The 15,138-nt window shown below is 37.3% G+C and overlaps 3 protein-coding genes across 5 annotated transcripts; all 3 read left to right on the plus strand.

Moving 5' to 3' along the window:
* The first annotated feature begins 3,541 nt into the window (after nt 1-3,541).
* Nucleotides 3,542-6,271, plus strand: LOC143453479 (uncharacterized). Of its 2 annotated transcripts, none has more exons than XR_013115200.1 (9): nt 3,542-4,114; nt 4,286-4,562; nt 4,671-4,828; nt 4,913-5,026; nt 5,104-5,275; nt 5,352-5,501; nt 5,592-5,777; nt 5,857-5,963; nt 6,039-6,271. XR_013115200.1 is itself a non-coding variant. In XM_076954831.1 (9 exons), exons 1-9 carry the CDS (start codon nt 3,675-3,677, stop codon nt 6,152-6,154), a joined length of 1,704 nt encoding a protein of 567 aa, XP_076810946.1. In that variant the 5' UTR covers nt 3,542-3,674; the 3' UTR covers nt 6,155-6,271. The 2 variants fall into 2 exon arrangements, 1 of the variants encoding a protein (XP_076810946.1); XM_076954831.1 differs by having other exon boundaries at nt 5,873-5,963.
* Nucleotides 6,272-7,945: 1,674 nt separating this feature from the next.
* Nucleotides 7,946-9,124, plus strand: LOC143452981 (uncharacterized). Its single transcript, XM_076954137.1, has 3 exons — nt 7,946-8,534; nt 8,746-9,001; nt 9,104-9,124. Exons 1-3 carry the CDS (start codon nt 8,074-8,076, stop codon nt 9,122-9,124), a joined length of 738 nt encoding a protein of 245 aa, XP_076810252.1. The 5' UTR covers nt 7,946-8,073.
* A 134-nt stretch (nt 9,125-9,258) lies between these two features.
* LOC143452390 (uncharacterized) lies at nt 9,259-12,452 on the plus strand. 2 transcript variants are annotated; one of them, XM_076953345.1, is made up of 10 exons: nt 9,259-9,394; nt 9,477-9,584; nt 9,672-9,849; nt 9,969-10,118; nt 10,446-10,507; nt 10,664-10,905; nt 10,991-11,280; nt 11,395-11,500; nt 11,576-11,659; nt 11,779-12,452. In XM_076953345.1, the coding sequence occupies exons 1-10, from the start codon at nt 9,372-9,374 to the stop codon at nt 12,084-12,086; spliced, it is 1,551 nt and encodes a 516-aa protein (XP_076809460.1). In that variant the 5' UTR covers nt 9,259-9,371; the 3' UTR covers nt 12,087-12,452. The 2 variants fall into 2 exon arrangements, with proteins under 2 accessions (XP_076809460.1, XP_076809461.1); XM_076953346.1 differs by having other exon boundaries at nt 9,675-9,849.
* The last annotated feature ends 2,686 nt before the right edge of the window (nt 12,453-15,138 follow it).

Raw genomic sequence — 15,138 nt, forward strand, 5'->3', positions numbered from 1 at the left:
TTACAACAAAGCACGTTTCATTCCTTTGCAGTGACCTTCACTCGTCAGCAGCGCATTTGTTGGTTTTTAGCCTAACACTTATGTCCTGTTGAGAGGCTTTGGAAACGTTTGAAACAGTTGTCACGCTTAAAGGTATTTTAAATGAGGGTTTAAGAACATTTTATTGCATTGTGGACCACGCTTGCTGTTTGTGCCAGAACGACACTGTCTTGGCATCACAGCTTAAAAACTTAAATGATTAAAATTTAAAATTTAAAACTTTAAATGTCTACGTTTTTACAAATGTTAGATATATGTTCTAAAAATACTGCAAAGTGTATAAATCACTTGGTACCGGTATTCATACACCGAAAAATATGTATTTAAAATCAGGACAAACATTTATTTCATTTTGTGTATCGACCCATAGACACTTACTAGCTCATGGAGATACCTTCCAGCTGGGGACCATAACCTCCAAACTTTAAGTTAGATGTTATTCCTAAGTTTGACTTTTGTGTTGGGAGAATAGTAGATTTATTACCACTATTATAAGTATATTCCATTAAAGAAATAATTTGGTTGTTGATCAAACTACACGTTATGGGTAATCTAAGATAACCTATTCCGCATTGCCCGCATTCCGTGTCAACATATCATAGCAAGGTTTGTTAAGCACATTATGTGCGCCATTTCAGTTTTAGTGATTTTTGAGGTAATTGTTTTTCCACAATTATTGACATTATGGACATAAATGGTTTTTCAATAGATTTTTTATTCGCACTTTTTCGTGAAATTGTTTCATGACCGTTTCGTTTCGTGACAGGAATACAACCAGTGAGTTAGTACAACAGCAAGTTTTTTAAATGAATATTGCAAAGAAAATTCAAAGCGCTTTCTTCATATATCTAAACTGGTTTTCACAAACTTGTTCCCCAGGCAAAAGTAGCTTAACTCATACTTAAATCGCCGTACTTAGAAATTTTTTTTAAAACTTTAGTGGTAAATTTTATACTGATGTTGGAATGTCTGTGATTTATTTATTCCTGCCTGTCTGTCTAACTTTGTCATTTTTGGACTGAAAAGAGTTTTGGCTCGGCTTACTTAGCGATATTGCACTTACTGCTACGGAGGGAACCGTCACAAACTTTTTCAAGTTATTGCTACAGAGCGTGTATTTCCGTTTCCATTTAGTGGTTTTTCTTGAAATTGTCATCAAAAATATTACAAAGATGGTACCTATGAATCGTTATTGCTCAGCCCATTGCTGCTTGCTGTAGCGTGGTTGCAGAATGCAGAAGATGGACACAACCTACATGTATGGCAGACCCATTCTAAAACACATAACTAATGAATAGCTACTTAACAAACTTATGAAAAATATCATATCATTCATGTGTATAGCCTGTACTAGGCTTAGTTTGACTTGCATTTGTTAAACGGCGTATTTTCAGCACTAACTTTATTTAGATCATAAACCTTTTACATTACTTTTTTTTGTTAAACCAAACTTGGCTCGTGAGCGTGGCTCTCATCTGTAGAGCGCGGCGAAGCTAGGCTACTTAGCACCATTTTAGATTAAAAGAACATATAATAGAAAGATTTCGTGCGTTTATACGCTCAGTAGAATGCTGAGCAGCGTATAAAAGACATAACAAACAAACATGGTTTAAAAAATAAGTTAGGTTGTCGACCAATGTAATTAATTAATTATTAATAATTACCCTAATTGTAATTTCCTAATGCGAAGCCGCAGCTCAACACTTAAACCCATTATGGCTTTAAGGTGAGGTCAGCGAAGCGGTCGCCTCGAGCCTTCTTCCATGAGAGCCCTCTTGTTTGTGTATACGCGCTCTAAAAGAAAAAACACTGCATAAGTAGTATTTTCAACTATTCACAGTTTTTCAGGACGGGAGTATATGCAATCATTGGTTAGTGCTGATTAGCTTGATCAGCCTATATGTACTAGAATAGGGCAAAGTTGTATAAATCGTAGTTGTATAAAGTATCTAGAATAGGGCAAAGTTGTATAAATCGAATCTCCGTGTGAAGTAGTCATTTCCTGCTTTGAGATTACTTTCGTACAGCTTGATGCTTAAACGGTCACGTGATGTAAAACATCCTGCCAAGACGAAGAAAAAGTTGAGTTCTCTGCCGGCAGACCTGTGAGGTATTAGGCACTTGATAGCAACAAAGAAATGAATGGTGTGAGACCTTGGGGGCCACAGAAAAAAATTTAGGGACTAACAAACTGATAAGAAATGCACAAAAAATTTTCGGGCAGTTGGTTTTTTGAATAAAAAGCAAAATTTTATGCATTTCACTCCATGTAAATTTAACATTTTCCGGGGTAACATGTCCCAGACCCCTACGATAATTCGATAGATCGTAATAATATAATAGGATAGTAATGATAATAATAATAGGATAGGTTGCCATACGTCTACCGTAATTTTGGAAGCCATAAACTTAAGTCGCGCCATACCTCGCCTCGGTCCCCCTCCCCAAACTTAAACCCACCACTGATTATGGCCTATCTATATTTGCTTTATTAAATGAAATTATTCCAAATTTTTAAATGTAATTTATATGATATGTTGGTTAAATATCGTTAATAAAGCATATTTATTACACGTTTGATTAAACGGGAATTTTATCACGTGTATTTCCAGGTCCAAGGTGCGAAATGCGGGATAATAATCGTTCGCTTGAATCTTTGCAAAATCCACTGTTGAAAGACCGAACTTTCAGTGACCATATATATTGTGGGGAAAAAATTTGTCATTGTGCAAACTTAATTTGGTTTAAAAAATGTTGCCAAACGTTACAACACATTTTCTAATAAAAATTAAGAGTGCTTCGATGTATGTAATCATTTTCGATAGCCATTACCACGTCTTGAGATGAAATTCATTTTATCGATCGTCATCAACAAGGTACTAGCCTTAAAATGAATGAAACGCCGCATTTTGTACGACCAATAATACCAACTAATGTAAGTCTTTCAACTTTGTTTAAAGCACACTTCTTTGCTTTGTGTTGAAATTGTAACTTTTGCAAACTGATTTTTGGACCAGTATCAAAGACCCTTTGCTCATTGGATTTGATTTTGCAACAATAACCATGTAAACATGCACAATACCATGTAAACAACGCAAGGCTGCGCAGTGATGAAGCTCTCATGAACTGGTCACTCAGGTTCAGAACATGTTTCGTAAGTCAAGGTTAAATATCATTATATCGGCTATTTTGTAAGTTGTTTTCGGGTAAAATGAATTTAACCTTGTTTTTTCGCTACGTTACAGAAGTTCACAACAAGCAATTAAAATCAATGTGGTTTTTTTAATTTTTTAAAACTCGAAGTTGGAACACTTCAAGAGACAAGACCGTTTTGAGATTTAGCAATTCCTTGTGCGACTTTAAACTCAACACGCGTGCAATTGTGACTTGTTAATAATTAATTGGACGAGTGGTCCGTTGTCCATCGCTAATTACATGAAGCGCGGGCGAGCACGAACCAAAAACGCTGATTAATTTTATTAACCGGTATAAAAAGAAGTTCAAATTCTAATCATTTTCCTTTGGGGTTTGAACTTGCTCAATAGTGTGTGTTATTGCAAACTGCTTGCCAAAAAGCATTTCGAAAATTTCGGGAGAAATTTTTTTAGCATAAACAGTGTGAAGAATAAACTGCTATGTCTCGTAAAGGGATACCGTTGAAAACACAGCATTGTTTTAATGGTGACCAGCAGCTTGAAGGTGGAGAAAATGTGCCTTCTGAAAACAGACAAAGAAATCGTATCCAGGAAGATAATCAGTCGAGGTTTCAAAGGCCAAACCTTAACCAGCAGTTTAATTTTCAACTTATGCAGCAACTTTCACGAATGGGTCAAATGTTTTCCGCACTGTGGAACCCCAGTCTGCCACATTATAACGTACCTAGGTTTAACCATCAACATTTGCCGGGGCTACGAAGTGTAAATCCGTTTCCTTACCAGCAGTATCGACAAACACTTAACAGCGCAGCTAGTAACGGAGCGCGAGGCGGCAATCCCATAAATCTTTGCAGGTCGGCATCAACACCAACAATAATGCCTCCTGATACAAATGGTTCAGCAAGATTGAGAAGGCCGTGGTAAGCCATTTAAACCATTTTTACATCAGTAAAAGTAATTTCTTGTGAAGTGTTTGTGTAACTGTTAAAAAGTTTATTTTGCTGAGGTTGTCTTCTACGTTTTAAGTTTAAAATGTGAATGGATTTGATAGTACGCAGGTCGGTCTTCTGATTTTTACATCTTTGACTTAGCTTCGTACCAGCTCGTCATGCCAGCTTTCGTCCTGTTTGCGGTCTGCCCACGGCTCCGCCGCATTTTATTAGGCAAAACAACCTCAATATACCCCAAAGGCAAGAACATTCATCTTCACTGGATTTGCAGTTCCCTGTCTCATCGAATCCCAGATCTTTACTAATGCCCAACATGAATCGTTGCTTGTTACCGCGTAACCCTTTAGGTCTACAACCTCAAACGTATTCGCAACCTCGACCGTCGAAATCCGTCAGTGAGCCTGCAGCGATAGTTCAGGTAAATTTGTAGTGGGGTTCAGTGATTTAGATCGTAGTGAACGTTTGTAAAGTTGAGTGTTCATCTTCAGAGCTATTAATCGTCGTCGGTTGTTCTACACATTTTTAGTGCGGTAATCAGCCACCTGTCCCATTTACGGTGATACCAGGGACGGAAAATGATTGGGAAATAGAATGCCTGGGTGTCACGGCTCGATTAAAGAATCGAGAGCTTTGGAGTTCTTTTGATAAGTTTACAATGGAAATGGTGATCGGCAGAGATGGACGGTAGGTTTTAAAGTTAAACATACTTGTAAGTTACGTAGTTGCGGGGGTGAATTGTGGTTCATTATTTTATGCTTTACGCCACAGTTGCATGTTTCCAGCCTTGAACTATGAACTGAGCGGTTTGGATCGCAATAGGCTTTATACCGTCTGTGTTGACTTTGTCTTGACAAGCGATCAAGTTTGGAAATACGAAGACGCGTGAGTACTCATGCGCGAGTTCACAGATAACTGCGTACAGTCTCATCTCATCAGTTACCCAAGTTAAATCTTAACAGCAACCAAACCTGGTCTCCGAAAGGTCCTCCATGCAAAGATAGACTGGTGCTTCCTTACAATCAGTTCTCTTTTCATCCTGCGTCAGCGGCGACTGGTAGATTTTGGAACGACGAGGGGGCGGATTTTCGACAATTGAAATTGAGCAACCAATTTCACAAGAACAGCGACACTGTACGCTTTTTTACTTTAACTGTTGCGTTATTTTTCCGCTTTCACTTTTTAGTTTAAATCGCTTATCCTCGCTTAGATCGCAACGCTGACGTCTATGCAACACTTTCTGCCTCGTCTACATATAGTTGAACTCCCTCACAAAAACTTGTTGGTAGAAAACAACCTGAAAACGTTTCTGTTCCGAAAGACGTCCTTTGTCACCGTCACTACGTACCAGAATCGTAAGGTATGTCTGTTATAGTGCTTTCTGCACTACACTTAACCTGTCTCGGGGTATTTGGTGCTTCTATAAAGCTTTACTGTTTGTTATTTACAGCTTATCGATTTGAAGATCAAACATAACCCCCATTCCTCGTACAAGTCCCAACAACGAGTTTTGAAAGTCTTAGATCCAGATGACGTTTTGGCTGAAAGTGAAACAGACAGTGAGCCAGAAAGAACTGGCGTGGAGAACAAAAGGAGAAAGTTTGAAACTAGTGCTTGCTCTTCGAAAGATGTTTTGGTGCGCATTTGTCTGGCTACTGTTAGAGAAGCATTTCAGTTTTAGAATTGTGAGATGCTTTTTGCCTCGTGTGTTACAGACCACTTTCTCTTTAGGCCGATCACCAACTCGTGAACATCGACTGTAGCTATCCAGTAGTGCCACGTCCGGAGACTTCTTTCAATCCAAATGAACTTAAAATGCAAGGTAGGCTGCAACCTTATTTTAGATTCGCTTAGCTACTTTGTTTTATCACTTCGTGACTAACTGTTTTCATTATAGAAACCTCTCAGAAAAATCTCCCCGTAGAAGATACAGGTTCTTGTAGCTCCGATAATTCATGCTTTGAGGTCTTGCAAGAAAAAAACAAACCTAACGACTTTAACGACTTCTACTGAACCAAGTTAAAAGCTCATGGTTTTATGACTTCGTGCCGCTTTTACTAAGACTTTTAGCAAAGACTATGCTTTTCTTTAGTTTTATAAAATGCTTGGAATAAAAGTTGGTACTATTTAGTTATCTCGACCTATTCGCCAATCATTGTACAGGAAAAATCTACTTCCAAACATAAAATGAAATAAAGTTGCCCAACGAAAAAATTCACACCTCCCTTGTAAGTAAATGTTACAAGAAGTAGGGAAAGGGATGCACGAAAAGACCAGTTGTATAATTGAATCTTTTGGTTTACTCTGCTATTTGCTATGGTAACAAATGTAAACAATTCAATCTGACATATTCACACATTTTGTTTTGATCAGTGCCGATATTCCTTCAAAACGTAGACAGTAATTATCCTGTAAGTTAATCGTCCTATCGCGCTGCGTAGTATTCCACTGGGTAAGGTTATCAACAGTCGTTTTTACAGTAAAAACGACTCAACAGAAAATACGTTAATGAAATGGGAGTTGTCTTGTCTTTATCAACCTGTTTTTTGGTTCAGCACGTTATCCAGCATGAGTTGACAATACAAGCTTTTTAATCAATGTTACCTAGATTTATGCGCATTTCACTTGACGAATCAACGTCGTATTTTCAATTTTCTAACTTTGCATTTGTTACTGTTAAAAAATAATTTCAAATTTTACGGAACAAATACAGATACAAACGTGTATAAAACTAAATATCATATAAATAAATAAATGCGCTATTTTAATTGTACTAAACTAAATCATACACGTTATATAATTACAAAGCTACTAAAACGTAGTACATCACCATCGCTGTATGTAACATATTGCCATTGCTTACCATAGTGTACATTTGTATTTATTCAATAGTGATAGCGCCATCCAACGGCCAACTTCGTATAGAATGTCTTGGTTTGACAAGAACGAATCAACCAATAGCACAAACCGGAATGAAGTTCGAGGCCATCGAGGAATATTATCTTTTATCGACGATATCACAGTCACAAAATAATGTCACTCTTTAACTCGGAAATCACCAGGAAAGTTTTTGGTGTGATTTGTATCATCGAGAGACATATATACGAGCATTCTTCTGCAAGTCACGCAATCGTAAGCATGTGAGATAAACCGCTTCTTCTGATTTAGCCAATTTACACAACAGTGGCAACATTTGAGTGTTATTATAAACAATTAATGGTTGCTCAATAAAAATCACGTCATGTGGAAAATCAACACATTTTCATAAAATATTTTCGCAAAATTTAAAAACATTTTGCTCTTTGGATGAACTTAAAATGTTTTCACAACAAATTACAACACATCGTAAACACAGTTAGGTTTGAACACAACGACAAAATTGTTGTCAACTGTACATTCAAGCCTGATGTTTAGTACAGTGTATGCAGCTTCATCGACAAAAGTCAAATATCGAGCATTTCTCACCAAGATCCTGAAAAACACGCGACAAAAAACCTTTTTCGACCCCATAGGTCTGTAAAATTCGCCCAAAGAAACTTAGAACAATATCTTCTGTTTTCGAACAATGAAGTTTTGAGTTTACGTTCTAAAACAAACAAGACGGTTTCGAGATTCCACGTTACTTCCAGGACTTCACAATGGGCATGATTGCAGGTGTCTATGTGAAGGAAAGCGTGTTTATTTGTTATCTGACTTTAATTGAGCGAAAAAAGAGACGCGCCTGAAAAGAAAAATGCACTGATAATTGTCCAAGTAGGGATTTAAAAGAAGGTAACGTTCCTTTCATTTAAACTGAGGGTTGGATCTTGTTCAAATGCGTGTGATACAGCACAGACCTCAGGTCAAAAAGAATTAGAAGAATGTTATGATTTAGTAAATGTCATAATTTTGTGGAGCATTGCCCAGTTTGAAAATATACAGGCCAAACTGTTATGGCCTATAACGGGATGCTGTTTGCAAAACAGCCTTTTGCTGATGGCAACAAACAGCTTCAAAGTGAAGCTAATACGCCGTCCTGCACAGAACAAAGAAACGGACTCGGGAATAAAAGCCAGTTATGGTATCGAAAGCGAATACAGAACAGCCAACAAAACTATACAGCTGACCATCAGCACACTTTGCAGCCGAGGCAAGCATATTCGGCAGTGTGGAACTCCAATCAACAACAATATTTCAATTCAATAACGCAAAACAGGCGGCATTCGGTCCCGTTAAAAAGTATTGGAAATCTACCGGAAAACCCGCATAGTCAACATAGTGTATATAAAGTTCGAGCAAACGACGCCGCTAGAAACGACAGACCTGGCAGTTATAACATTTGCCAATTGTCAACACTGAACACAAAAACGTTCCTACCTGATACAACTGGTATGCTGAGTTCAAGGCAGCCGAGGTTAGTAATTGTAACATAAAAAGGAAAGTTTTGATTACTTTGTTATTGTAGGAAATCATTGTTATGCAATTTTATTTACGCTACGGTACCTATATTTGCAACCAAAACTTATTATTTTAACACGTTACAGTAAGGTTGTTGTACGTTTCAAGCAAAGTGTGTAATGTTACGGTGTTATCCAATTTCTAACCTTTACATATTTTGACTTTAGCTTTCGGCGGGAAGGAAACCCCAGCGTGGAAAAAGTTAACATTTCATCAATCAGAAGAACAGATCAAAAACAAAGAACTGGGTTTTTTGCATTATCACCGTCCCCTGTCCCATTGCAATCCAATGCACCACAAAATCGGCAAATATTCCAAAGTCAGTCAATTATATCGTCACAGGAGACGTCACAACCTATGAAAAATTTGCAACTTCTGTCATTGCAGCAGGTCAATCAACAGCAGCCTTCAGCGTCAATTCAGGTAAATCTATTTATACTTGTTAACCAAAGCATACAGTATACATCAGCCAAATTTTTGATCATTAATAGCTTGAGCATAGACGCTTACCACTTTATTTCACAGTGCTTTACTGTATATTGGTAAAACCATATAAAATTATTATGATTAATTGTGAAATATCTCCATTAATTTCAAAATGTTGTTTAACATAACACAACATAAATATTGTTTTATATTAACCATCCAATCTACTTTGATATAGTACGGCGACCAACCAAAGATTACCGTGATATCTGGCATAGGAAACGATTGGGTACTGGAATGCGAGGGGGTTAAAGTTCAAATAAAAAACAGATTACTTTGGAGTAATTTTGATAACGTTATAACTAAGATGGTACTCAGTAAAGATGGAAGGTAAGTTCAAAAACCAATATTTCAGGTTATGTCCAGGAGCTTTTTATTTGTTTGTCCACCATTTTTATGCTTTATGTTACAGACGCATGTTTCCAACCTTAAATTATGAACTGATTGGTTTAGATCCCAGTAGGCGCTACGCCGTCTATGTTGACTTTGCCTTGGCAAGCGGTGAAATTTGTAAATACAAGTAAGTACTAAACACGAACGACTGCTTTCAATGTAGATCATTACTAATAACAAATGTCATCAATCACTTCCATTATTGCTTATGCAGCAGCAATCGGTCATGGACGTCAAAGGGTAGTGCAAGCATTGATGAAGCAAATTTTCATCGAAAGCACCGGATTTATTTTCATCCTGATTCTTCAGCTTATGGCGATCTTTGGCTCAAACATGGAGCAGATTTCAGCAAATTGAAAGTGAGCAACCATCTTCACTACCAATGGGAAAAGGTACAATTTTATCAAAGATATTTCTTTTGTTTGAAAATTTGTTTTGTTAATGAACTCCAAACCTATTTCAAAGTAAGTGTCTTTTTCGTTTCCTAATTGTAAAAGAATCTGTCTTTCAGGTCATTACACTGTCAAGTATGCAGGCTTATCAGCCTCGTCTACACGTAATCGAACTCAATCCTTTATATTTGTCGAACGGAGTCAACAGGAGAACTTTCGTCTTTCCAAAGACCGCTTTTATCGCTGTCGATTTGTACCAAGATACCGACGTGAGTTACATTAGCATATAGTAGGCTTGTAAACAATGTTCCCTCTAATTTTTCACGAGTCTGAGCAAACACACTAACTACCTGAGCGGTCCCTTGGACAGCTGTGAGCAACATCAGACGTGCCACGTGCGCACTGTGGCCATTATTATGCGTTTATTCTATTTTCAATTCAGGTTGGATTTTTTTCTTGTGCGCAGCATAGATTTTCTGTGCGCGGAGACCGTGTCAGCAGTGCGCATTTGCGCACGCGCGCAGCTTAGAGGGAACATTGCTTGTAAACTTGGCACTTGGAGATATTTAATGTTAAGCTTTTAATGTTTTCTTCAGGTTTCTGATTTGAAAATCAACCTTAACTCATTTGCAAGACCATCTAGGGATACAATATTGAGGTAACTTTATGATTTCATCCAATTTCGTTCTTTCATGTAGTAATACAAGTCCTATTTTTGCGAAATGTGCTTTTATCCTCTTTACCGGCACGACTTATTTTTACATTCAGTAAACTTTTTAAATTAACATTTAGAATAAACATTTTAAATAAGCAGTTCAGAATCAAGCAAGCGCAGAAGATCATCGGTTTCTTCGTCTACATCTCACGGAATTTCATCGATGTCATCGGATGGAAACAGTGATGCTCTTTCGAATAAAGAAGAAAAGTTTGATGAGACGGCTTGCATTCCACTAAGTGACATCGTCAGGGTACAAAATCCCGTGAACCAAACTGAATTGGAGGAAACGAGATTAGCTCAGAAATCACAATATGAAACTTCTATAATGTCGCAAACAAGTAATGAACTAGAAATGAATGCACTGTGTGTTAAATAAATTTTAAACTTTAAAGTTTAGCAAATATTTGATGTTTTGATTTATAGAAAATGGAAACAATTGTCATGAAAAAATCACAAAACTTGATTCAAATAACTACTACCATCATTCAAACGACAAGATTTCAAATGACGCCTCAGCTCTTGACGTGGACTTTGAATTAAATATCATAACGGAGCTGATAGACGAAATTGGTGATGACGTAGAAAATTGGCTTTTTTCCGATAAAAAATATTTGAAACCACCAACAGTTCATCATTACCCCCAAAGTGACTGTAGCGTGAAGGAAAAAAACAGAAAGTTTATCAAAAGTGTAAGATCATCTGAAAGGGTTTTGGTGAGAATTATTTTGTTTTTATTTCGTTTTATGAAGATGTTAATTGTGATTATATCAATAAAATGTTATGAAAGTATTATGTTCATACCATTTACCATGACATTTATATTTTAGGCTGATTACCAGCTGTTGAACATAGACCGTTGCTATCCCACAAATGAGGTAGCACCTCTTAACAAAACGTTCCCGTTCAAATCAAATGATGTCATTGGAATGAAAGGTAAATCAAAACTTAAGTACTTGGGTGTATTAAATTTGAGCATTCATTGTTGAAATTGTATTTCTACGTAAGCAGTTAAAAACAAACTTCCTGTCTTTTACAAATGCAACCTTTACCGAGCCGAGGCCGCAGCAGCAGCAGCACAAACCAACCAGAAAGGTAAAAAGGTCTAAATTTATTAGACAAAATTGTACGTTTCTTATTTTCTTTTTATGGAATTATAACCTTTAATTGATTCATTCTTATTGAAACAGTTAACACTTATATTTTATTCTAAGGACTTACCATGAAAAATTGTCCAGTGGTTTATCTGCCAACCAAGACGGTCAACAACTCCGATATTTCTGGATATCTTGCAGCACTGGCCCAATGTTCTTCCAAAGAAATTTCCAACCTTTCATTGCCTAATTCTTTGCCAACTTTTCCTGGAGGATGTATATCACTGGATGACATCTCTGCTTGTTCAATGAAGTCAGGAAAACGAAAGATTGATGAAGATGACCACGAGTTCCCAAGTTTATCTGAACTAAAATCTTTCTATAACCAATTTCCTCCCACAATTGGAGATGTTTCAGAAATGTTTTAAATTTTCAAAAGGTTCAAAAGATGAAAGTTCATAGTTTTGTTAGGTTCATCCAAGTTCAACTGAATTTCGAAAGTGGTGGTTTTTATCAATTTGGCCGTAAGATATTTGAAATAGTCCATGCACATTTTCATGTTTGAATAATAATCAAATATAAATGTGGTCTAGTTTTAAATATGGTGAGTTGTCTTTTACGTTTTTACTGACTTACCTTCCTACAAACAAGAATATTTTGGAAAGTTTTAAATTTCCAATGCAAACGCATCATTTGGTTGCACTATGCGATCTAAATTGTTGAGTGATTATTTTAATTTTATTATCCCTGATTTTATTAATATGAGCACGTATATTTTCATATTTTAGTGGCAACAAGAGTAAAATAAAAGTTGGATTCGTTTAAAATATTTCGGTTGCTTTGTGGAGTTTGCTGTTACCAAGTAATTGACTGAAGTTTAAAAGTAAATATCCAATATCTGTCTATACGATTAAATTTTCGTCGTTGTTCTCTTGTTGAAGAAGTTACTCAATCATCCATATAGTAAAGGGTAGGAGCAAGAGTTCACAGTTACATATAGCCTATAACATTGCATGCTCTTGTGTACCACACGCAAAAGCTGTGGAGTTTGGTAATCCCCATTTCTATACAAGTTTGAGCTTAAACGTCTGACGCTGGTTCGCAGACGATCATAGGTCGTATCTAACTCTTCCTAATAAAATTATCATACATCAACATATGTCAAGCTATCGGCAAGCTCCATGGCCGAAACAAATTATTTCCTTATTTGCTCTCTGCTCGTCCTGCCATAAAATCGTTGATGAACAACAGCTTTTTGTCAGTGGCGATGCGGCGATGCGGCGATGCGGCGATGCGGCGATGCGGCGATGCGGCGATGCGGCGATGCGGCGATGCGGCGATGCGGCGATGCGGCGATGCGGCGATGCGGCGATGCGGCGATGCGGCGATGCGGCGATGCGGCGATGCGGCGATGCGGCGATGCGGCGATGCGGCGATGCGGCGATGCGGCGATGCGGCGATGCGGCGATGCGGCGATGCGGCGATGCGGCGATGCGGCGATGCGGCGATGCGGCGATGCGGCGATGCGGCGATGCGGCGATGCGGCGATGCGGCGATGCGGCGATGCGGCGATGCGGCGATGCGGCGATGCGGCGATGCGGCGATGCGGCGATGCGGCGATGCGGCGATGCGGCGATGCCTTACAGAGGCGTTAACCCAACCTTAAGCTATAGTGATGGTTGAATAGATCTTAATCAAAAAACGACAACGACATAATTATATGCGTATACACAAATATTCGTTATTTACTTTTAATTAAAATTAAATTACTTGATAAAGTTAAAAATTGATATATTGTAAAGGTGACCAATTTTATTATATTCTACTGCCACAAATATATTAAAATATACGATTGTAAGGTACCTGTACCGAATAAGGCCCACCTAACACTTTTTTGAAAATAACTCAAGAACCATAAATGAGAATAGACTGAAAAATCGTATTCTATTATTGAGGGTATATGACTACAACATATTAAAACCACAATACCTGACAACCCCCCAAAAAAATTTTATAAAGAAATTAAAAATTCCAAAAAATGGGCCTTATTAGGAGCATAGGCTCCTAATAAGGCCCACCAATTTTGTGAGTATTTTGATTCAAAACATAGTAATAGACAACATATAACATTATTAGAAATTTCACATTTTAAGTTGTACAAACATTTAAAAATATTCCACTAGGCGCATCAAAGTAACTGCAACAATTTGCCAACTGATGACTGGAACCACACTTGAAGTTTGGACATCAATTAGCCAAGCATCTTGTATGGGCCTTATTAGGCGCATGTGGCATCCACGAAAAAAATGTCACATTTTTATCATCAGAAAAATTTTAGCAAAAAAAAGTGCATTATCCTTTTCAATACTAAGTTGGTTGTTACATGAAAACTTCAGCCGGCTGACAACAGTTCATTTAACCGGCCAAATTCTCACTTACTTTTTTTCTAAATTAACAAAACCACCTTAACTGCAAATATTAAATTTTTGTTGTGCTCTAGCGAATCGGTTGATCACGTGACAAGGATGAAATCTGGTAAACCATCATGAATTTATATTAGTTTTTATGTAGGGACAAAATCTTTCATTTATTTGCACGGGTTTGCGAAATATGAGCAATGGGCCTTATTAGGGACCGGGCCTTATTCGGTACAGGTACCTTATACAAAAAAAAATTATAAAATCACTGATGACAAAATTATAATAATCTCTCAACCCTATTTACACTACGTGTGGCTCACCCTGCACACAGTTGCCTCCTTTTACTGTAAATACTTGAAAATTGGTGACTTGTCCTAAAAAATGTCCAGCTATCTGCCCATGTTTGTTTTATAAAGTTTGATTTGGTAATCTTTGAGATATCATCATGTTTTCATACTTTGCGCGTTGAAGTTCAATAAACTGTTCTCTTGTTTTCTCTTCTCGCGCTCAGCTGGTGTTCCAGGCCATTAGCACAGCAGGAGCGTGGCGAACAAAGAAAAGCTTCTAAAAATGTATCACTTGTAGAAATACTTAATTTACACAAAATTCACTTTCTTTAGTTTTACAATTATGATGTATACATTAAGCCTGATGTTTTTGCTACTAGCCTGTAAAAAATCCAATCAGTTTACGACTATAGTTTTCGAGTTATTAACGATTGAAAATTTGTGTGCAGTGTCAGTCACACCTAGTTAAAATAGTGAAGTCGCTCACTCGGTTTGGATAGGGTCAACAATGCAGCTGGAGCAAAGTGCAACGAACTCATGCGTTTTAATTGGAAATTGAAAACCTGCCAAAATATTCTTGTTTGTAGGGAGGAAAGTCAGTAAAAACGTATAAAACAAGTCACTACATTAAAAACTGAGCAACATTTTACTTGCTTATTATTCAAACATGAAACATTTGAATGCACGATATCTAATAATTTACTAGCACGTTGATAAAATACAATTTCAAACTAACTGTAAATCGGTTGAACTTGGAAAAACGTAACAAAACC

Source organism: Clavelina lepadiformis, chromosome 4 (genome assembly GCF_947623445.1).
Source record: "Clavelina lepadiformis chromosome 4, kaClaLepa1.1, whole genome shotgun sequence".
NCBI lineage: Eukaryota > Metazoa > Chordata > Ascidiacea > Aplousobranchia > Clavelinidae > Clavelina > Clavelina lepadiformis.

Excerpts from the sequence above, each read along its gene's own strand:
- LOC143452981 (XM_076954137.1), top strand. The coding sequence starts at position 8,074 with ATGGCCTATAACGGGATGCTGTTTGCAAAACAGCCTTTTGCTGATGGC. Across the intron at positions 8,535-8,745 it reads CTGAGTTCAAGGCAGCCGAG|CTTTCGGCGGGAAGGAAACC; the intron begins GTTAGTAATTGT and ends TTTTGACTTTAG. Across the intron at positions 9,002-9,103 it reads AGCCTTCAGCGTCAATTCAG|TGCTTTACTGTATATTGGTA; the intron begins GTAAATCTATTT and ends TTTATTTCACAG.
- LOC143452390 (XM_076953345.1), top strand. The coding sequence starts at position 9,372 with ATGGTACTCAGTAAAGATGGAAG. Across the intron at positions 11,281-11,394 it reads GATCATCTGAAAGGGTTTTG|GCTGATTACCAGCTGTTGAA; the intron begins GTGAGAATTATT and ends TTTATATTTTAG. Across the intron at positions 11,501-11,575 it reads TGATGTCATTGGAATGAAAG|TTAAAAACAAACTTCCTGTC; the intron begins GTAAATCAAAAC and ends CTACGTAAGCAG.
- LOC143453479 (XM_076954831.1), top strand. The coding sequence starts at position 3,675 with ATGTCTCGTAAAGGGATACCGTTGAAAACACAGCATTGTTTTAATGGT. Across the intron at positions 4,829-4,912 it reads GTGATCGGCAGAGATGGACG|TTGCATGTTTCCAGCCTTGA; the intron begins GTAGGTTTTAAA and ends TTTACGCCACAG. Across the intron at positions 5,502-5,591 it reads CTACGTACCAGAATCGTAAG|CTTATCGATTTGAAGATCAA; the intron begins GTATGTCTGTTA and ends TGTTATTTACAG.